Below are 24994 nucleotides of genomic sequence, written 5' to 3' on the forward strand. Positions count from 1 at the left end.
CACTTGAAAAATGCCAAGGTTAAGCACACTGCCCCCCATGCAGTTGAAAATTCACATATAACTTTAGTTTCTCCAAAACTTAACTACTAAAAGTTTGCTGTTGACTGTAAGACTTAGTTAACACATAGAGTCAGTTAACACATATTCTCTATGGTATATGTATTATATACTGCATTCTTACAATAGAGTAAGCTAGAGAAAAAATGTTATTAAGAAAATCAAAAGGAAGAGAAAATACACTTACATTACTGTATTTATTGAAAAACTATCAGCATGTAAGTGGACCTGTACAGTTCAAACCCACATTGTTCAAGGCCCAACTGTATGCTTGTATCAAAATAAAAGTTTGCATCAAATATTATAAATCAGTTTGTGTTTTTAGTTTCATATTAGCCAAAAGGTATGAAACAATAAGCATTAAGGTTGAAATAGAAAAATAGGTAAAGAAAAGGGAAACACAATATATAGAAATGAGAGGCTCAAAAATCTAGAATTTCAGAGTCTGAACATTTAATGAAAGCCGAAATTGAGCAAGGACCAGAGATAAACAGTATGGTCTATGATGATACTCTTACCTAATAGATAGCTAAAGAAATAAGCGAAGGCCCAAAATTGTCTAAGATTTGACAGAAGATAAACACCATGGCAAATTGCATATCCACCCAAGAATTGGTTTTTTAAAAATACTTTAAAATATGTATTTTTAGGGGCATCTGAGTAGCTCAGTTGATTAAGCATCCAACTCTTAATTTCTGCTCTGATTGTGATCTCACCATTTGTGAATTCGAGCCCCATGTCACGCTCTGCACTGATAGCACAGAGCCTGCTTGGGATTCTCTCCCTCTCTCTCTGCCCCTCCCCTGTAAGCTTGCTCTCTTTCTCTCTCAAATTTAATAAAATAAAATAAAAATAAAAAATACATATATATTCTAAATTATTGGAAAAATAAAAATAAATAATGTGTTATGTAGCAAACAGAAAATAAAGTTGTTAGTAAGGAAAAATGGAAAACACTCTTAGATGAGAGAAATTCTAAAATTTAATAAAACTGAATTGACTTCCCTTTGTAAAAGGGACTTTCAGATCCTGTTAAAAACAAAATGAAACTATATATTTTTAAGACAAAGGCAAAAATATTAAATGAAAATTGGGCAAAGAATTAACAGGATACAAGTTGATAGGATTCCAGGGTAATGATGACATCACGTACATACAACAGGCATACATACACACATGTGCATATACATGTATGCATGCAAACATACACACATGCATACGTGCACACAGAGACACATACATATGTATACACAGGCATATAGATGCACATGCACACAGACATACACACAGACATATGTACACAAACACCCACATGCACACATACATGCATGGAATGGATGTATAATTTTATATTGACAACTACAAATAAATATACAAGTCACAAAACTTCAAGTCTCAAATATGCAGCTCTTAAAGTACACAAACAATATATTTTCCAAAAAATTCAAAACACCAAGCTCCATCTGAGAAAGAATCTTTTTAAATGCTTGGAACAACATAAAAATACACACTGATAGAAGAAATAAAAGAGAACTTGAAAAACAAAACATGGAATGAGAAAACTTAACATGCTTCAATCATAATTCCTAAGGAAAATAAAGAATGGAGGAAAATTAAATTTTGAAGAGATAAGTGATCATTTTCCAGAATTGATGAAATATATGGATTATCAGATTCAGGAATAATGCTTTACCTTTGATACATTGTACAATATCAAAGATAAAGACAAAAGAAGAGCCTAAAATGCCCAAGGAGAGATTACTTCTTTAGGGACTATAATTATACTGATGAAGACTCCCCTATAGGAACAATTAAAGCAGAAAACAATGAAATATCTTCAAAGTGCTGATTAAAAAGTTACTGTCATTAAAGAATTGTATATCTAACTAAACAACTATTCAAGGAAAGGAGGCATAAAGAAAAATAGACAACCACCGCCATCCTTTTTATAAAGAATGTACATTTTTTTAAAAAAGATAAAGAAAATGACTAGAGGGATTATTAGAAAAGCGATTAACAAAATCATGTGACATATGGGTACATCTGAGCAAATTATGGCCATCTAAAAGAAAAATTATGTTTTGGAGAGTTTAAAAAGTTCGTGAATATTAGTTAATAAAGAAGAAGGAGATCGTGGAGGTTAAACAGTTTTGAAATTGTTTTTATGATGTTCTCGTGAAAAGAAATGATATAATTAACTTCAGACTACAAATTATATGTGATCTCAAAATTGAAAATCTTACAACTGGAAGGAATATTATTTTGTATCAGATAGAGAAAAAATAAAATAGAGGGAGGGGCTCTTTAGCTTATACAAATGAGGTCATAAAAATGAAAAATAATACTTTATTATGAACAAATGGAAAATTAAAAGCGCATAATAAAGTCATATAAATAAACTTTAATGTAGTAACAACAATAAGTGTATTAGACTCACCAGTTCAAGGATTCCATTACTTAATGGAATTTTGAAAACATCCATGTCTACAGTACTTACAGTTGGCAAAATTTATAAATATTAAAACATGAAAAAGTTGAAAATAAAGAGATGAGACAAAATACCAGTCATCCTAACAAAAAACATGTGTAGGTTTTTCTCTGGTAATTTTCTTAAGGCCAAAAACATCTTTAGGGGTAGAGTCACTATTAGTGGTAAAAGGATTGAGTTATTGAAAATATGTAAATTGTTGAAGAAATATGTATTACTTATAAGTATATGGCTTTTATAACAAATGTATACTATTAAAGCAAATCTTGACAGATCTTTATGAAAAAATTTACAAACATTTTAGTACACATTCATCAGTATAGAATCAGTAAATGTATACAGTTGTAGCTAGAAAATACAACAAACCAACACAAGTCTCACCATCTGAAGATGATCAGATTATCATCTTAACAGTCTAATACATATCCTTTAATTTCTTTCATTATACACATGTCAGTATACACATACATGCATAAAATATTTATATAATTAAAAATATATAGATGTAACTAAAATGAGAATATATGATGCTTACTGTTCTTCAAACTTGTTTTCAATTATTTTCATTTTTATCTTTGCAGATTATGATTTTACCTAAAATCCTGATCATTTTCAAATTTCTTCAGTGAACCCCAAAAAACTTTTTTTACAGATCATTTGTACAAACTAGAATTGAATCTAGAATTACACACTATATACAGTTTTTATATCCCTTAAGGCGCTCAATCTACCATAATTCCTTTTCTCCTACTTTGATTTATTGAAAAGACAAGCTTTTGGTCCTCTATTTTAAATGACCCTAATATTTGGTTTTTTCTAATTATTTCTTGTTTCATTTAATTTGTTCCTCTAGGGTCTGGAGCTTTGTAAACTGAAAGCTATATATAAAGACCAATGTTATATTTGGAGATTTTTACACATCTCTCAGAATAGGAAAAAAATGAAAAAGCAAGGAATGTGCAAGATTTACCTTTCATAATTGAAATATGCACAGTTACAGAATTGAATATTTTTTTCCTAAGCATCCAAAAAATATTTAGTATTTGGCTGTAAGAAAATGGGTATTAAAGTTCTTGGATAATACTAAATTCATTCATTGATCACAGTGTAATGAGACTAATAGTCAATAATAATATGATATCCAATATGTTTGGAAATACAAAAATATTCTTCCAAGTAATTCGTTGGTCCAAAAGAAACCATATTATATCTAGAATGTAACTTTTAGCACCTGATATCTAAGCAATCTTGTTTATTTGTGTATCTATTAGATTAAAAATATAGTGAAAATTTTATAAAATGGATTTTTTTTTACTTTCAACAAATGTAGAAATTATTTTTGTTTGGCTATTATTTGATAAAATTCTTGGTTAAAATCAATAACATGCCATTTAAAATGCATTCAAGTTAAAGACACCGATTCTAGGGTAAGAAGTGGGGTCTACACCAATGAGCTCGCAAATGCGGTCCTCTGGTGATACAACAATGTTAGTATATGATTTTATGCACAGAGGAACGTAGGTTGTAGGTGGCATGTCATGAAAAAGTATTTCTTTCACATGGGCTTTTTATAGGAGCCGTCCATGATATGCTGGGTTACTAGTTGACAAAAAGACTTGCAAATGAGATGAGCCATTGGTATAACAGCCAATCCATCATGAAATTGAAGAATCCAGCCCCTTATTCTCATTCAAGTAGAATTCATCTTACATATAAGGAGTGTTGTAGGCAAAGCCAAGTTGAGTTTGAAATCAATTTAAAATCTGCTTTTGTTCTTGGGCAAGTGGTTGTTCAAAATCTCAGCACTCCACCATACAAACGATGTACAAATTATTTAGATTTGGATAAATGTTCGAAAAAGTTTTAAGTCCTTTCCTTAGGCATAGCACACTTTTTAGTATCCTCATGAAATGTTTAATCCCCTTATGACTTCCTTGACTTTTTCTAGGTATAATGTAGTATATAAGGTTGTGGGGTTTGAAATCTTAATAACTAGGTTTGACTTCTGCTCCACTCACTGTATTATCATGCACAAGTAACTTAACTTCCCTAAGACCTGAGTTTTCTCATCTGTAAATAGGGTGTAACAACAGTATCTATCTCAATGGATCTCTGTAAGAATTAACAATGATAATGGAAATAAAGTACTCAGAAATGTATCTGATATATATTAAGCACTCAACAAATGCTTATTGTTACTGATTTTCATGTATTAGATCTCAAACTTCAACAGTGGTATGAAATACTAATACCATTGGTCCTATGAATCTTTTTCTTGTTCATGATGATAAAACTCTGTTGTCTGCATTAGGGAATAGATGTATTTTTTCTGATGCAAAAGCAGGGCATACACTCAGTGTGTCTTAAAATCCCACCATCTAATTAAAGTATAATTTAATGGGACATCATCATATATCATATGCAAGAGGGCAATTTTGTAAAATTAGTCAGTCATTACCAGTTTCTTAAAAATTTGTGTTAATATGTGAGTATAAGGAAACTTTCAAAATGTTATTATTTTGGCGTCCGACTTCAGCCAGGTCACGATCTCGTGGTCCGGGAGTTCGAGCCCCGCGTCGGGCTCTGGGCTGATGGCTCAGAGCCTGGAGCCTGTTTCCGATTCTGTGTCTCCCTCTCTCTCTGCCCCTCCCCCGTTCATGCTCTGTCTCTCTCTGTCCCAAAAATAAATAAACGTTGAAAAAAAAAATTTTTTTTTAAAATGTTATTATTTTGTAAGAAACTAAAAGCAAGCGTTCTGCTAAATACTAAAATACTAAATACATTGTCCTTAAAATCCAAATAAACCAGGGAAATTTCCTACTATTTTTATTATTCAACAGTGTAGATAGAGGTTTTGATAATAAATAAACACAAAAAAACTTAGAAAGCTATATGTCATTACAGAAGGAAAGAAATGTTATTTTTATGAACAGTGTGATTGCATATTTGGGAATTCCAAGAAACTACATTAAAAAACTATTAGAATTAATAAGAAAATTTAATATTAAAATTATATGTATATATACTTATATACATATACATATCATGTATACACACAAAAAATAGTTTTTTTATACTGGGCAATAATTAGTTCAAACATTAAAAAGAAAAGAAATGGATTCATATGGAAACCTAAAATATGATATCTAAGCCTAAATTTAACAAACTAAATGTATATGAAGAAAATAACATTATATTAAAAGGTATAAAATAAGACATGAATAATAGAAATATATTTCTTGATACAAAATGTTACAATATCAATGCTTCTTCCCAAATTAATGATTAAGTTAATAAATACAACTCCAATCAGAATGTACTTCATATGGAAGAATAAATGTAAAAGAATTCCGAGAAAATTTGAAAAGTAGAATAAACATTAACGTTTACAATAAAACATGATTTAAAAATCAATATAGTACTGTCTGGCAATGAAATAGACAAGTAGATCCATGTAACAGAATATAGAGGACAGAAATATTTCTTGCTATATTTGAGAAATAAACTTTAAAATGAATTTGGCATTTCAATGAGCAGATTATTCAATAAATGGCATTGAGACTATGCCAGTACTTCTAGTAGAGCATAAAGTTGTCTTTCCCCTATACCAAACTAGTTGGCAGTGGTTGATTCTAGTGATGGACTTGAAGGCAAAGGAAAGCAAAGCTATCACTTCTCATATAAATCAAAAAATAGAAAGGTCAAGGATGTTTTTTTTTTCAATATATGAAATTTATTGTCAAATTGGTTTCCATACAACACCCAGTGCTCATCCCAACAGGTGCCCTCAATACCCATCACCCACCCTTCCCTCCCTCCCACCCCCCATCAACCCTCAGTTTGTTCTCAGTTTTTAAGAGTCTCTTATGCTTTGGCTCTCTCCCACTCTAACCTCTTTTTTTTTTCTTTTCCTTTTTTTTTCCTTCCCCTCCTCCATGGTAAGGATGGTTTTAAAAATTTTGTTGTTGTTTTGTTCTTTTGGTATTTTCAAGTATAATAAGGATGGAGGGCTCAAACACACATCCTATACACACCTAGAGGTTGTGAGATGAGGTGAGCTGATCTCTCAAGGTATCATTCCTACTATAGGAGATTGTGTTCTCCCTCTTGTGTTCTTCACATTGGGACTGGTACCCATATCCACCAGTCATCTAAGCCAGCAGGTTCCCCATCCTCAACTCCTCCATTATCACTTCCTACCAATATACCCAGTACCTGCAATTTCTACCTCTCTAACAGGCCTGGAATTCATGCCCTCCTCTCTGATCCACCACTCTAGTTTATGTCAGCCTGTCAGCCTTTGTCACCTGAAAATAGCCTCCCACCTGGTCTTCTGTGGGAAGACACCAGTTTGCTCCTCTCTGGACTCCATCATGCTGTCAGAGTTATTTTTCTTAACCAGATATGATGATGTTATTTCTCTATTCAAATTCTCCTTGTTGTGGTCCTGCCCATAACCTCAAGTTTGACATTCTATCACATCTTTGCATATGTATGCATCCCTCCAAATGCACTCCATTATATCTCATGCTTTAACACTTAGTGTTTCCTCTGCCAGAGTGCCCTTTCACATGACTTCACACCTACTTCTACTTCAAAACTCACCGAATGTTTTGCTTCTAGGAGGCTTCTTTCATCTGAGCTGCATACAGATGTCTTTCCTCTAAGCCTGCTGTTATGGGCACAATATCAGCAACTATCACACTCCTCTCAGCTGACTACAAGCAAAGACCTTGCTTTATTTGATTTGAATTTCTCAGTGCTTTTCGTGGTGCCTGATGCATGGTAGATGTTTTATTAATATTGAATAGATGTGTCAATATGTAAACATTCATAGCCAGGTATTATTTATGTTAAACTCATACTATTATAGTCATAAAAACAATTATAGTTAAATGAGAGCTAGAAACATCCCCCTTGGCCCTCCTTGGTATACTTTTATTTAAATGGAGAATTATATTACCTTTTCCTCAAGTTAGATGTTAAAATAAAAGCCCAAGTTTTCTAGAGAGAAGCTTGCCATAAGATTTTAGAGATAGTGATTTTCTTTTAGGGCAAATAGATCTATAGTTTTGAGAGACTAGGGTTTTAATCCAGTTAGAGGAAAATGAACCTGAAAAGTTCATGGAAGTACATCCTTTAGGAATCACATCCTTCCATCCTTTGGGATGGAAGTACATCCTGAGACCCTACTCCCCATGCCCTTTTAAAGAATAGGATTTATCATTTGCATGGCCCAAAACCTGGAGATTATTCAATATGAAGTAGCTGATAAAATTTATCATGGGAAGACATAAGATTCTAGTGAGATCCTATGATTTTTGAAGTTGGGGTCCCTGAACTCTAAATTGAGAAAACAAATATTGATATCATGGATATTGATAGGCTCTGATCCCACAGTGCTCTTAGAAAGCTACATCAAAGGTGTTGCCTGAAACTGTCAAGTTTTGGTTTTCCCACTCAAAAACCCAGGAGTTTATAAATAAAATTGAACTTGATTGTGTTTCTTCTTGTGTTCCATTTGACATGCCAACCTCCTCCCTAGACAGTTACCTTAATTTTCTCCTTGTCAAATCAAGAACTCAACAGATTTAGGCCATTTTTTTCCCAACATTGGAACAAAAAAGGACTAGTTTCACCCTACTGATGATCTGGAGTTGGGATTCTGCAGTTTCTCTAGGCAAGAGAGAACCAAAGAAGGAACCATCTTGATTATTTTGTTAAGATTAAACTTGGACATGACATTGAATGTCTCTTCCCTGAGGAATATCTTACTCCCCCCACTACTTTTTTCCCATTGAGTTATCATCATTGTGAGACTTGATCAGTGGTAAAAGTGCAGAGGCTACAGGATCTAGATTCTGATCAGTTATATCTTCAGAAAGACATCATATTGTTTCCTAGGCCTAAGCAGACAACCCCATTCCAGTAGTCTACCTTGATTGTCAATAGGAGTAAGTCACTGTCAGTGTCGGAAATTGGAGGACACAAACAAATACCCTCAAGAGGCATATTTTTTTCAGAATTAGAATTTTGGTGTTAAAGGAATGAATCTGTCACAAGTTCCTTTTTAGAACACTATGTATCTACCTGCTCCCCTTAATTTTCTGCATGCTTTTTCTTTTCTTTTTCTGGTTTTATGCTAATTTTTGTCTTTAATTTTCTGTTTTCTTTTTAATTTTTCCAGCTTTATTGAGATACCATTGACATAAAATATTGTGTATGTTTAAGATATACAGTAAGTACAACATGATTATTACCACAATAAAGTTAGTAGCCTCATCTATCACTTCACATAATTACCTTTTTGTGTATATGTGAGGTAAGAGCATGGAAGGTCTGCTCTCTTAGCAATTTTCAAGTACATAATACAGTAATTCAGTATTGTTAAGTATAGTCACCATGCTGCACATTAGATCCAGAACTTATAACTTATAACTGGAAGTTTGTACCCTGTGACCAACATCTCCCCATTTCCCTCACCCCTTAACTCCTGGCAACCACCACTCTACTCTCTGTTTATACTTATATTTATTTTCAACTTCAGGAGCAGTGACAGAGTAAAATGAATATTTTCAATTTCAGGAGCAGTGATAGAGTAAAAATTTCATTAAAATGAAAATGAATACTACAAACAAAAGTACCTAAAAATAACATGAAATAGTAGAATAATAAGATTATTTGAGCTGAGACCATTAAGATTGTGGAAAAATATATAAAAGTAAACAAAAAGATACAATTCAATTAAAATTATGAATCCTAATTTGAAAATTCAAACATTATGATAAACAGGACATTTGTAGAATAGCTAAGAGCACAAAGTATGTACGAAACCTTCAAACATTTATTCAAATGTTGAATATGGCACTTATTCATAATAGTCCTCCATACATGTTACCCATTGTTATTAAGGAACAAGAGCAAAAACATAGATGTTTTTTTAAAAGAATGAATGCTGAAAATAAATAAGATTATTCATAAGAGCATATTCATAGAGGAATGAAATTTTAAAATCCATTAGTCAAGTTAATATTGAAGGATCGGGGAAGGGAATGACTGCCAAGGTGACAATATGAGGAGAGTTTGAGGGGGATGGAACTGTTGTGTCCCATGATGGGAGTGCTGGACATATGACTACACTTGTGTACTACTAAGTGAAAAATATAGTAAAAGGTTACTACTAAGAAGATTGTAGGAGGAAAGCAAAAATAAATATATAATAAAAATAAAATGAAAACAAGGTATAGTTCATTGGTAAATAGAAGTGATTGTTCACTACAATAAATACACAAATAACATTCAAAGTTTATAGACATGAGTGGCATAAGGAAGATGATGTCCGTTGGTGAGAATAGTCCTCGCCAATAGAAATGAACACATTAGTATGTATCAGAACTGTCTGGAAAGATAGAAGATGGCTGTACCAACTGCCTTATGTAATTCTCTGTAAAGACATATAGGCTATTAGGGACCGGAACAAATCTCTAACAAAATGACCCATAAAATGCAGCACACTAAATCGAGAACAGATATGTGAGTATTTGTCAAAAGTACCAGCTGCCTGACGCCACTTGGCGGGCCGTCCACAGAAGACAGTACACAGCAGCAATCATTGTCATTAGCAGGGGCCAGCAGAAACAAATCTTTCTGGCCACTTGGAGAAAATGCTGTTAATAACTGTATTTTCATCTTGTTTCATTTCTTTATTATTTCCTTTTTTTTCTTAAAATTCTTGTCTTAAAGAGAGAGCTGTATAAAATCTTGATAATTGTATAGTTAGTGACAGTTTTATGTATTCCAGAATTTATGGAAGGAGATGAGACAAAGAATAATGAAATAATCACATTAAATAGAAAGCACAATAAATGGCAACAAATCCTAGGGGGAAAAAATAAGATAGGTGATTATTAGATTAGAGATTAGGGAAAGATTGCAAATTTAAATATGGTAGCCAGGCAAGGCTGAAGTTGAAAAGCAAATAACAGAAACCTGAAGGACGTAAGGGAGAAAGGCGTATCTGAGGGAGTGCTTCCCAGGCAAAGCATACCACAGATGCAAATGCCCTGAGGCCAGAGCATGCCTGGCATGTTTGAGGAACAATAAAGCGTCCACTGTGTAATAGGTGGCTGGGGTAAGGTAAGCAAAGGGGAAAGTGGTAGGAGATGAAGATAGAGAGCTAAGGAGGACTGGGGTAGAGCATATACAACCTTTTAGGCCATGGTAGAACCTGACTTTACAGTGTGCTATCAGAAGACTTTAAGGAGTTTCGAGTGATGTTACTTATTTGACATGATCTTATTTGTTTTTGTTTACACACATGCTCACACTGTATCTATAGTCATACACATTCATTTTCAATACCATCTGTATATTGGCAGCTTTCACATCTATGTATCTGACCATGGCCTTTCACTAAAACCCCAAATTTATATACCCACCTACATCCTTGAGATCTCCATAGGTATAACAAATAGGTATCTCAATTTAACATGACCTAAGAACTCACTTATTTTTCTTTATCTCAGTAGGTCATACACCAGTTGCCCGAGCCAAAGATATATGAGTTATCATTGAGTCTCTTCTTTCCCAAACCATTTACATCTGGTTTATAGCTCTGTTGATTTTATCACCCAAATGTCCCAAATATGCACACATCACTTCCACAATAGCCATCCAGACAAGCACAAAAACATTTTAGAGTTTTCTAATTTTTTAATTAAAAAAATTATTTTAAACTGCGCATAACATAATAGTAACCATCTTAACTAGTTTTAAGTGTACAGTTCAGTGTCTTTAAGTACATCTACATTGTTGTGTGACAATCATCAAAACCACCCTCTTCTAAAACTCTTTGTCTTGCAAAACTGAAACTCTGTACCCATTAAGCAATCACTCCTCCCTACTCCACCCTCCTCCCAGTTCCTAGCAATCACCATCTACTTTCTCTCTCTATGAATTTGGACTCTCTGGGTATGTCATAGAAGTAGATTCATGCAGTTTTTGTCCTTTTGTGAACTGGTTTGTTTCACTTACCATAATGTCCTAAAGGCTCATGCCTAAAGGCATGAATCAGAATTTCCTTCCTCTTTAAAGCTGAAAAATATCCCATTTTGTGTATATACCCGTTTGTTTATCCATTCATCTGTCGATGGACACCTGAACTTTACTTACTTTTTGGCTCTTCCGAATAATTATACTGCGAGTGCAGGTGTACAGATATCTGTTTGAGTCCCTGCTTTCAGTTCTTGGGAGATTATACCCAGAAGTGGAATTACTGGATCTTATGGTAATTCTAAATAAAAAAAAAATAACTACAATACTGTTTTTCATAGCATTTGTACCATTTTAAATTCCCACTGGGTAACTTTCTTTTTATTTTCTTTATTTTCCTTCTGTGGTCTAGGCACAATGACCTTCTTTGATATCTCCATATACGAAGCTCATCCTTGCTGCAGGGGCTTTGTAGCAGTCATTCCCTCTTCTTGTAAAGTTTTCCACCCTGGTATTTGCTTGACTGACTCTTTCTGATCATTCACCTTAGACTCTACCAGGAATACCTTCCTTGAGTCAGTGTCAGTTACTATTCTATCAGCATGGCACTTACAAAATCTTCTGATTTCCTTGTTTGTTTCTTCTTTCCTCTTATTTTATTGGTTTTACTTCCCCAAAAAACTATGTCCCCAGTACTTAGAACTATGACTGGCACATAGGAGATGTACAGTAATTGTTGAAATGTCATGGGGATTAATATGGTAAATTTCCTAATGTGCTATATGTGAATACTACTCATTAGTGGAAATTGGTCATCACTCAAAACATCATAACTATTCTTTTTTAAAATTTTGTTAATGTTTATTTTTGAAAGAGAGAGAGCATGAGTGGAGGAGGAGCAGAAAGAGAGAGACACACAGAATCCGAGGCAGGCTCCAGGCTCTGAGCTATCAGCACAGAGCCCAACACGGGGCTCAAACCCAAGAACCGCGAAACCATGTCGTGAGCTGAAGTTGGACATTTAACTGACTGAGCCATCCAGGCACGCTGCACCCAACCCCCCAAAATAATACCTCTTCTTTAGGAACAAATTAAACCAAGATTGGATCCATAATTCCAGAGTATAACCAAGAATGGCCGTTGACCTAGTTACTCTGATAATTCAGATTTCAGTAGAAATTTGAGGTTCATTAATTTGGATATTTCAGGCAAAATGTGTTCTTTGGTTTCAAATTATTTAAATAATTACCTTAATACTTCTCTATGCTTTATATACTCAATATTGTCCTAGAGGTACTTGTAAAATCTTTCATGTACTTCTGAGTAGTGAATTTCAGTTTCAGCCTTCAAACCGAGAGGTCTCATGTCACATACTTTCATGGCAAATTTTCTGAATTCATGTTTTATAATTCATTCCAATAGTAACCATTTTCCTAATCCATAAGGTCATCTATGTTAGAGAAAACTGATTCAGGTAGCATAAAAGGAAAATGTCATTTCTGTTTTTATATTAAGAAGTGAGTAGGTGGGTACAAAGGGGCTATTCTGGATTACGAATCTCTTAGCACAGTTATTTTATGATGAGGCCATATATTATAAATGGGTTATGTCTCACACTGCCTTGATAGACAACTTTTCTTATAGCCCTATGATCTTAAGGGTAGTAAAGCGCATTAAGTATTTAGAAGGGGAGCCAACATGTATTCTTATGTATATACACCCTTATTTTTTATCATGTTGAAATTGTTCCCAGTTTGGATCTAGGATGAAAATTTCTTTCATACAGTGAAAAACAAACAAACAAAAAAGACAAGTCCTGTGTACCAAGAGCCCCTCTTCTTCAAGAGCCAGTTTGTACACTCATTACCATAACCCCCTTATAATGCTCCAAGATATGTACTTCTGTGGGTATGAACCTTACTAACCTGCAAGGGAACTACTCTATGGTTTGCAGAAAGATGGAGAAAGTTATTGTTTTGAAACATTTTAAATATTTTTTTTCCTTTTATTCTAAAAGAGGTTGCGGGGCACCTGGGTGGCGCAGTCGGTTAAGCGTCCGACTTCAGCCAGGTCACGATCTTGCGGTCCGGGAGTTCGAGCCCCGCGTCAGGCTCTGGGCTGATGGCTCGGAGCCTGGAGCCTGTTTCCGATTCTGTGTCTCCCTCTCTCTCTGCCCCTCCCCCGTTCATGCTCTGTCTCTCTCTGTCCCAAAAATAAATAAACGTTGAAAAAAAAATTTTAAAGAGGTTGAGTATTGTCATTAAAATCATTAAGTTTTCATATTGTCTTTAAAAAGTCATAGCACTGAATTCATTTTCTAAATGTAGGGTTAGGCAGATTGTCTTGCTGTTTTCAATAATGACTGCAAAACCTCAAAAGTGTTAAATAATTCTTTGTAGAACCCATTACATTTCAAGGACACTGGACAGCCTCTGTGGCAATAGAGTTGAAAAGTATTAATCCATTCCTTTTATGTCTTTTATTACTTTTACTTAGGGTTTCTAGTGGAAAGTCCCTTACATTGTGTTTCTGTTGTTAAGGTTTATGTCCACATTTTGAGATAATTTTTTTATGACACCTTTGCATATTATGTCACAGGCTTCCTCAGAGCAGACAAAACTTCTGCCCTTTCTGTCACAAATGGGCATCTTTGGGCAGGGTGGGGCCTAGAGGGGTGGGGGAGCTCCTTTAGAAAATGCTGCTGATGTAACATCTTTAGGATGTAGCATCTTTTAAAAAGCTGTTATTATGGGACCTACTTTAAAAACTTTTAAAAGACATGTTCCCATATATCACTTAAGCTAGAAGTATGCATGTTGAAAGTAGATAAAGTTGGTAATAGAGATTATATCACCTTTTGCTATTACATCAAGGAAACAAATATGTTGTAACATTACCTGTAATCATCAAATTATTTTGCATAATCTGACATTTGTTACCTTTAGAGATTACCAGTTAAGAAAGAAATAATGGGGGCTCCTGGGTGGGTCAGTCGGTTAAGCGTCCAACTTCAGCTCAGGTCATGATCTCACAGTTCATGGGTTCAAGCCCCATGTCAGGCTCTGTGCTGACAGCTCAAAGCCTGGAGCCTGCTTCAGATTCTGTGTCTCCCTCTCTCTCTCTCTCTCTCTCTGCACCTCCCTTGCTTTCACTCTGTCTCTCTTTCTCTCTGAAAAATGAATAAAAACATTATTTAAAAAAAGAATGAATGAATGAACACAAATAGTTTGAATAAAGTTCGAATCACTAATATTTTGAGTACCCATTAATTGCCAGAAACTATGCTAAGCACTTAATGGACTATTAAAGTTTAGATGGGCACATTCTTGCTTAAATTTCTTCCCAGAATACTTACATGATTTTCAAAAAATAGGCTACATATGCCTGTATTAACCCTATCAAAATATTTATCATGGTATATTATAACTTCCTTTTTACTTGTCTTTCCCATTAAACTGTGAACTCCAAGAGTATATGTTTTATGTTTGCCATATTCACTCTTGACCTGTATCCTGATCATCATGGGATACCTTGACCCGTTCCCCCAACATAGTAGGTGCTCATAAATATTTATTAGTTGAATGATGAGAATCATCCAGAAAATGCATCATTTCTTTAACCATGGGACCAGAGGGAAGAAAGATAATGTAAAAGTCAGAATGCTAATTTATTAATTTTCAACACACAATCTCCTTCAGAGAAAATTTATGTCAGGGTAGCACGTACATTTACTCCCTAACAGCTAACATGAGTTGGTGCTACTCATAATGAGTGCTTTTATACTTTATCTCATTAAATCTTCTCAGCACCCTATGAGAATATTACTATCCTTAGCCTCATTCTGCACATGAGGAAACTGAGGCTTAGGTCTTAAGGTCTCTCTGAGATGGTGAGTATACAGTATAAGTTGGAATTCTTATTTTCAGAGCTCAGGCTTTGAAGCAATCAATATTTGGAATGCCACTTTAATTAAAAGGTAATCTCAGAGAAGATAAATAACTTCATGAGGGTGCACAGCTAGGAAGTGACAGATCCTGGTATTAAATGAAATTTGCACACTCCAAAGTCTGTGTGGCTACCATCTCGGCCACTGTCTCTTTTTATTCAATAATGGATGCATTTTTCAGAGATGCACTAAATTATGGGTCAGGTACAATCTTAATCATGCTGATTTGCCCTAAACTGTTTCACCTGACATTTTGAGAAAGAACTGCTTGATTTTCCTATTTAGTTAAATGAGAATAAAATAATCCTTGGGCAAGACCATTTTTGACATTTCATTTCCCTTCCTATTGTTCTTACATCCTCTTTGATTTCACCCATTAGTGATGATACCTAAGAAGAATTATATGGGGGGAAAACAGCTGAAAGGGGAAAAAAACCCTATTAGAATAAGGATGCATGATGCTACATGCCTATGGAAGGAACTCAGTGCCCTCTCGTGCTTAAGGAATTCTGTGAAACATGGAAAATGGAATCACACGCTGACACTAGGGAGAACTTGGGCAATAAGTGATGCACTATTTGAGAATTCATGGAATATGGTATTGAGTGTTCTTTAAATGGGAAGGTTTACCATGCTCTATGTTCTATTATGAGACAGGCTGATGTTTACCCCTCTTTGAATTCTAGAGTCTCAAGTCCCTGACCAGCCAAGCTCTCTTCACGTGAGGCCCCAGACCAATTGCATCATCATGAGTTGGACTCCTCCCTTGAACCCAAACATCGTGGTGCGAGGTTACATAATTGGTTATGGCGTTGGGAGCCCTTATGCCGAGACAGTGCGTGTGGATAGTAAACAGCGATATTATTCTATTGAGAGGTTAGGTGAGTAGCAATGTTTTTTATTCTATTAAAGGAAGTAAATGATTTATGTGAAATTATTTTCTTTCTTGGAAACTTGGTCTTCAGAATTTGATTTTAATTTGTAGCACATATTAATTCTTAAAATGAGTCTCTCTCTTTTTCTATCTCCTGTCAGTCTACACACACACACACACACACACATACACACACACACATTTGCATGCACACACATGTATACACACACACCGATGTTTTTCCTCTCTGAATTTTGCATTGGGGAATTTTATTTAGAGACATCCACAACAGTGGGTGCTCTGCTGTGTACTCTTGTTTATGTGCCAGAGGATACAAAAAGATAATTGTATTAATTTTCTTTTTCCCTGGTCAACAGAAACTTCTAATCTTAATAATTCTTATAAAAAGAAAGTCAACACTTTTTTGTCATTTTTTTCTCACTAGGAGATTATTCTGTCAAGTTTTCTTTAACACTGAATTATCTAGTCACATTGCCCTCTTGTCCTTTAGTATTTATAGGCAAAACTTTGTGACTATGCCATTATGACCATAAAACAAAAGGTGAAACAAGCAATTTTCTTATTTGTTTCATGTTTATTATTCTGAGAGAGAGAGAGAGAGAGAGAGAGAGAGAACAAAGCGGGGGAGGGGTAAAGACAGGGAGAGAGAGAATCCCAAGCAGGCTCCACACCATTATCAGGGAGACCAATTTGGGGCTTGAACTCATAAACCACAAGCTCCCGACCTGAGCTGAAATCAAGAGTCAGATGCTTAACTGACTGAGCCACCCAGGTGCCCCGAAACAAGGAATTTCAGTCAAGCCTGTAAACTTAGTTGTCAAACTCCTCTCTGCATGCATTCCAACCTCTTATCATCTTCAACCTCATTTGACTAAATACAATACTTAACTTATGACATTTCCTAATCCATTGAAAATTTGTTCATTTAGACAGGGCTAATGTGTAATGAAAGGGTTCACATCCATTTTATATATGATTTTCCATAGTATAATTAGAGATTATATCATTGACAGAGAGAAATCAAAGGAATATATGTCATACATAGGCTGCTAAGAAGTTAAACTAGTCTCATAAAGCACAAAGCAAGTTGATTCTACCTGTTGATTTAACTCCGTATTATTTGCAGTGAAGCACATTGACCTCCTCACTGGGAATATTACCTGATTGGTGGAGGTAGGGGATGCTACTTACTTGCAATTTCTTTCACAAACAGAACATTTGTGATGAGTAACTTGATTTGAATTTAAATACCTTTCCTTGCAGTAGCAAGAAAAGATTTTCTCACTGCAGGAGGAAAATTACACTGACACGTTCTCTCTATAATTGCCTCAAACACTAATAAGAAAAGTACCTACTGAAAATCTCCACAATTCTAGTTAGCTCGGCATTTAGAAATAACATTCTCAGTCAGTCCCCGAGTTTGAATGTTAAGGCAATCACAGAACATACTCTATGACCGTCAGATCTATGTTGAAGGACTGCCATTTGTCCATTATTCAGTGGGCATCACCTCTGACAGTTGATCATGATGCCACCCAACAGAAGGAGAGATCCCCATGGCCGGTCCCAGGCTCTGCTGCCATGAGAGTGCGGTGCAAAGTCAGAATGAAGTCATAAAGGAAAACCACATTGTCTTGCTGTATCCCTTTGGTAATGATGTTCTTTTCTACAAGCAGACTTTCCAGGAGTCTCCTAGGCTAGCAAAGTTGAGGCTTTTGGGATCTCTCCAGGCAAATCTCTTCACATGCTTACAAAGGAAACAAGCTCTCGTTGTTTAGAGAGCTAAGAAAACTGTTAAAGATAAAATAGATATGAACCTACCTCAATGATAGATAAGCATGTGTTTATTACACTTTAAAGCTTATCTGGAAAAAGATAAGTTACACACATACATTTACACACACATACGCACATACACATGTGGATATATACATAAGTATTTAAGTTCTACCGGCTGATACTTTTCTAATATAGTCCTATGTCTTAACATAAAATAAGAAATAGAAGTGTTATATTCTTATTGTTCAAGTATCTGCATAGTTAAACAGAGAAACTGGTATTTTTTCAACATGTGTATCACTATTTACCCAGAGTGTATATTAAACATATCTATATCTATATATCCATATCCATATCTATATATCACAAGATGCTATGAAACTAGTCTGCTTCTTTAATGTTTAAAAGAATAAAGCAATCAGTGGTTTCTTTGCAAAGTTTGAATGTGGACTTGAGTGAATCCTTTATCCTCTTAAAAGTTGGAACTTAAGATGTCTGACATAAACTTTGGCTAAATAGTGGAATATATATTTTAAGGACTGTATAACAGTTATACAATTAAAAACGAATTAAAGAAAGTTATAATCTGTTAAAGCATAGCGTCAGCTATAACTTCAAGTGTCATGGTTGTATTTTAGACTATAAAAAAGCGATTTGGTTTATAATTGACCAATAAACTTCCTCTTCTCTTTGATAGGAGACCAGAACTTTCAAACAGCATTTTGTTTATCAGGCATAATAATTTAATATTTAGACACCAGGCACTGTGACCTGCTTCAGGACAACAAATATAAGACTGTTTTGAACAACATCTAATGTTGCCTGATTTAAAACAAAGCTTACCTAGTGTAGACATAGAGTTTCATTAGCCAATGTTTGTACTGTTAGATATTTATAATTAATCTTTTGACGTCGTATCCCTTTTAGTTTAAGAGCCCTAAATGCCAGTTTTGATGTATATGCATGGTATAGATTCATAAGATCTGAATTCTAGCCATGTTTGGCAACATTAATTTGAAACCAAGCTCCTCTTTCAAAAACTCACTATTTACCTACTAACCTATTCATCAGTCTATCAATTGATCAATTTACCTACCTCTACATCTTTATGGAGGTATTTGTATGTGTATAAACTGTACATATCTAAAGCGTACAATTTGTTAAGTTTTAAAAGGGCTTTATTGTGACATAACTGACAATAAACTGTGTTTTTCAAATTTCTTCTTTAATTTCTCTCAGTAATATTTTACAGTATTCAGTATAGGAAATCTTGAAAGTTTTTATTAGATTTAGTCAAAATATATATATTAGGCCAATATCTATATATCTATATATGTATATGTATATGTATATCTATATCTATATCTATGTGTATGTCTATGTGTGTTTATTAAATTTAGTCCCTGTGTATATGTGTGTATATTAACTATTTTAAATGGGATTGTTCAAGTTCATTTTCTAGCTGTTTGCTGCTAGTATAGGAGAATACAACTGTTTTTAAGCACCAATCTAATATCCCAAGACATGTTACATTCACGTATTGGTTCCACTAGTAGAATGCTCTGGGAATTCCCATGTAAACAAGCATATCATATGTAAGGAGGAACAGCTTTACAGTTAATTTCTGATCTCCTGCCTTTAATTTATTTCTCTCGCTTTCTCTTGGTTAAGATCTTTAGTAAAATGTTGAATAGAAATGGAAGCAGGTATTTTTGTCTTGTTCCTGATCTTAGGGGAGGCATGAAATGGGATATTAGCTATAGGTTATTCATAGGTGTCTTATCAGATTGAGGAAGCTTTCTACTTTTCTAGCTTTCTAGGAATTTTTATCATGAATATTTGTTGAATTTTTGTGTAATAGGTTTCTAGCTCTTTTTCCTCCTTTATTATTATTTTTTTAATATGGTGAATTATATTGATTGATTTTTGAAGGGTAGCTAATCTTGAATTTCTCATACAGATCAATGCATGATATATTACCCTTTTCTTATCTTGTTGGATTTGATTTGTTAATATTTATTAAGTATTTTTGTGCCTATATTCATGAGATGTATTTGTCTACCCATATTCATTAGATATATTTGTCTACTATATTAATAAGGTATATTTGTCTACAATTTTCTTTTCATGTAGTGACTTTATCCATTTTTTTTAATTAAAGTCATACTGGTCTCCTAAAATCAGTTGGACAATTTGTTCTTCTGTCACTGAAAAAGTGTGTGTAAAATTGATATTACTTATTCCTGGAATATTTGATATAATTCACTAACAAAACCACCTGGATCCAAGATTTCCTTTTTAAGAAGGCTTTTGATAATGAATTTAGCTTCTTTAACACGTATAGATATTTTTGTATTTTGTATTTTTTTCTTGTGTTGATTTTGGTAAGTTACAATTTTCATGACATTTGTCTACTTCATTTTGTCATGTTTGTTGGCATAGAATTGTTCATTCATAATGGTCTTTTATTATCTGCAGTGATAACTGCTGTTTCGTTTATGATGTTGATCATTTATGTCCCCTCTATTTTTTGTGATCAGTCTAGGTAGGGGCTTATCAATTTTGCTGATCTTTGAGGCTTTAACATTACTAATTACTGACTGTCTCCATTTTGTTTCTTTCATATCTGCTTTTACTCTATTTTCCTTCTTGTACTTATTGTACAATTTCTCTCTATTTCTAATTTCTTAAGGTGCGACCTCATGAAGTAGGTTTTTAAAGTTATTTGTGTTCTCTAAGCACCCTTCCCTTACATCCCACAAATGTTGATATGTTGTCTCTTCATTATCATTTCGTTAAAAATATTTTCTAATTTCCCTTGATTTATTTTTCCCTTTATTAAGTGCATTGCTTACTTTTCAAATTTTGTTTTTTCCTAGACATCTTGTTATTATTGATTCATAAATTTCTTTTTAATTTTTTTAATGTTTATTTATTTTTGAGAGACAGAGAGAGACAGAGCATGAGCAGGGGAGGGGCAGAGAGAGGGAGAGAGAGAGAGAGAGAGAGAGAGAGAGAGAGAATCTGAAGCAGGCTCTAGGCTCTGAGCTGTTGGCACAGAGCCTGATGCGGGGCTTGAACTCACAAGCCATGAGATCATGACCTGAGCCAAAGTTGGACGCTTAACCGACTGAGCCACCCAGGTGCCCCGTTATTATCAATTTTTAATTTTATTTTATCATGATTAGGAAATACACTCTGACTTTAATATCTTTAAACTTACTGTGACCTGTTTTAATTTTGTTGAATGTACTATGTGAACTTGAAAATCATGTGTAGTTTTCAATTATTAGATATAGAGTTCTATAAATGTCAATTAGATCAAGGTCTTTGATATCATTTCCTCGATCATCTGTGTTTCTTACTAAAGTTTTTGATCAATAGTTTGTCAATAGCTAAGATGGTGTGTCAAATCACCTTTTATAAACATGGAACCATTTTTGTCTCCCTTTAATTCTGTTGATTTGATTGCTTCATTTATTTTGGGAGTCTGTTATTAAGCCAATACACATTTATAATTGTTCTTTTTTCTTAGTAAATCACCTCGTTTACACTACAGATGCCTGTCGCTAGACTTAATGTTAACATTATTTATGCCTTCTTATACTTACAGTTTACATGGTGTATCTTTTTCATCTATTACTTTCAGCCTATATCTTTTTTTGTTGTTGTTGTTTATTTATTTATTTTTATTTATTTATTTATTTTATTTTTTTATTTTTTTATTTTTTTTATGAAATTTATTGACAAATTGGTTTCCATACAACACCCAGTGCTCATCCCAAAAGGTGCCCTCCTCAATACCCATCACCCACCCTCTCCTCCCTCCCACCCCCCATCAACCCTCAGCTTGTTCTCAGTTTTTAACAGTCTCTTATGCTTTGGCTCTCTCCCATTCTAACCTCTTTTTTTTTTTTTACCTTCCCCTCCCCCATGGGTTCCTGTTAAGTTTCTCAGGATCCACATAAGAGTGAAACCATATGGTATCTGTCTTTCTCTGTATGGCTTATTTCACTTAGCATCACACTCTCCAGTTCCATCCACGTTGCTACAAAAGGCCATATTTCATTTTTTCTCATTGCCACGTAATATTCCATTGTGTATATAAACCACAATTTCTTTATCCATTCATCAGATGATGGACATTTAGGCTCTTTCCATAATTTGGCTATTGTTGAGAGTGCTGCTATGAACATTGGGGTACAAGTAGCCCTATGCATCAGTACTCCTGTATCCCTTGGATAAATTCCTAGCAGTGCTATTGCTGGGTCATAGGGTACGTCTATTTTTAATTTTCTGAGGAACCTCCACACTGCTTTCCAGAGCGGCTGCACCACTTTGCATTCCCACCAACAGTGCAAGAGGGTTCCCGTTTCTCCACATCCTCTCCAGCATCTATAGTCTCCTGATTTGTTCATTTTGGCCACTCTGACTGGCGTGAGGTGATACCTGAGTGTGGTTTTGATTTGTATTTCCCTGATGAGGAGCGACGCTGAACATCTTTTCATGTGCCTGTTGGCCATCCGGATGTCTTCTTTAGAGAAGTGTCTATTCATGTTTTCTGCCCATTTCTTCACTGGGTTATTTGTTTTTCGGGTGTGGCGTTTGGTGAGCTCTTTATAGATTTTGGATACTAGCCCTTTGTCCGATATGTCATTTGCGAATATCTTTTCCCATTCCGTTGGTTGCCTTTTAGTTTTGTTGGTTGTTTCCTTTGCTGTGCAGAAGCTTTTTATCTTCATAAGGTCCCAGTAATTCACTTTTGCTTTTAATTCCCTTGCCTTTGGGGATGTGTCGAGTAAGAGATTGCTACGGCTGAGGTCAGAGAGATCTTTTCCTGCTTTCTCCTCTAAGGTTTTGATGGTTTCCTGTCTCACATTTAGGTCCTTTATCCATTTTGAGTTTATTTTTGTGAATGGTGTGAGAAAGTGGTCTAGTTTCAACCTTCTGCATGTTGCTGTCCAGTTCTCCCAGCACCATTTGTTAAAGAGGCTATCTTTTTTCCATTGGATGTTCTTTCCTGCTTTGTCAAAGATGAGTTGGCCATACGTTAGTGGGTCTAGTTCTGGGGTTTCTATTCTATTCCATTGGTCTATGTGTCTGTTTTTGTGCCACAGCCTATATCTTTGTATTTAAAGTTATTCTGTGTCTTGTAGGCAGTTTATAGTTGAGTCTTGCTATTTTAAATGGAGTTTTTAGGCCATTAGTATTTAATGTAAAATTTAATGTTAATGTAAAATGCATGAATGGTTGAATTTAGGTCTGTTATTTTACTTTTATTTTCTGTTTCTCCCATCTCCTTTTCATTTATCTTTATGAACTCCCTAGCTCAGAAAACAAAAGTGATTATTTATAAATGTCCAGATGCAGTCATTGCTTTTCCAACTGAGATTATTTCTACAAGGACTTTTGTTCATCCTCATCTAATTAGCCCATTTAAAACTATTACATATTTTAAACAGAACTGGTGGAACCCTTTCACCACAATCGACGTGGATTAGCAGAGATCTACAGGGAACTAATATTCATAAACTTTGGTATCACCCTATGAAAGGAAGAATTATAACTTTAGAGTTTTAATGATCACTGTTACTTGTTTTGAAGTGCTACAACCCCAGTACAAAAAGATAGTTTTAAGTTTTTTTAAGAATGTTGAGTTATTATTTGCTTTTATTATTATCCTTTCACTGATGTTTATTAGATGATATGGTTTTAATAGACTCCTATTTTAAAAAAACATAGTCTAAGCATACTAAAAAGTAAAAAAAAAATTAATGGAATTCTGGATATGAGATCAGTTCCATATTTTTCTCTCTGCCACAGTGTTTACTCTTGGGAAAATTATTTGAACTCTAGCTGTATAGTATTTCAGTGAAAAGGGAGAATAAGAGTCTTTCATTCCCAATTTTACAGTGTCAGAGAGTTAACAGATTTTGAAAAAAAATAATAGAAGTGGAAAATTGGTCTTTGTAAGAGATATAAATTTCAAACTTTTATTGTAATTGCTGCAAAAATATCAGTTTTGCCTTAATTAAAAATATTCAGGTTTTAAAGGTAAATTTATTTCCTGTTTCTAACTATCAAAAATCCTTTTTTATAACAGTGATTGAAATATTTTACTTTGGACTGTTTAGTAAAAAACAAAGCAAAATAAAATTAAAAGATAAAATAAAATAAAGTTATTAAATTAAATTAATAAAAGAAAAGAAAGAAGAAAAAAAGAAAATGGGTGTTCCATTTTTGATTAAATTTGTTCATAATCCAGTGGTATCAAATGTGGGTTTAAGGTCTGTCTTTAATGATGGATTATTGGTTATGTGTGCACAGGAGTCTTTTCAGTAACCACAGTGTGGGATTCTTGAAGCCTCAATTTTTTCATCTGTGAAGCAGGATACTATGATACCTTACAAACTTTCTGTGAGATTCAATTGAGATAATAAATTAATGCCATTTGCAGTTCTTTAAAAAGTTAGAAACATGTTAGCAGAAGTTAGCACATGTGAATAAGGCATTGTCCTATTATCATTTGATACATCAATGGTTTAGCAAATATAAATAATACAGTTACATAAGCTTTGAATTGTGTGCTTATATAAACTTTGAAGTTTATAGTGTTTTAGTTTGTCTCTACCTAAAAGTAATCTGTATCAAATACAATTTAAAAAATAGTTGAGGATCCCAGAGTTTTAAACCCTAATAATTCACCAACTATATAACATTATATAAAACATATTTATTTACTGAAATTAATATGAATCAAAAATCTAAACAACACAGTGACATTCAATTCAGTGTGAAAGACAAAAATGTAAACTCCTGTTTTCAGCAATAATAGAAT

General features: G+C 34.1%; 1 protein-coding gene across 1 annotated transcript in view; it reads left to right on the forward strand.

The window, feature by feature from the left end:
* Nucleotides 1-24994, forward strand: part of DCC (DCC netrin 1 receptor) — a 1137854-nt gene that overhangs the window by 955877 nt on the left and 156983 nt on the right. Inside the window, exon 15 of the mRNA XM_047828892.1 lies at nucleotides 16169-16363. Within this exon, the coding sequence (XP_047684848.1) occupies nucleotides 16169-16363 (195 nt within the window). The remainder of the gene's footprint in view (nucleotides 1-16168; nucleotides 16364-24994) is intronic.

This window comes from Prionailurus viverrinus, chromosome D3, assembly GCF_022837055.1.
Source record: "Prionailurus viverrinus isolate Anna chromosome D3, UM_Priviv_1.0, whole genome shotgun sequence".
NCBI classification, from domain to species: Eukaryota; Metazoa; Chordata; class Mammalia; order Carnivora; family Felidae; genus Prionailurus; species Prionailurus viverrinus.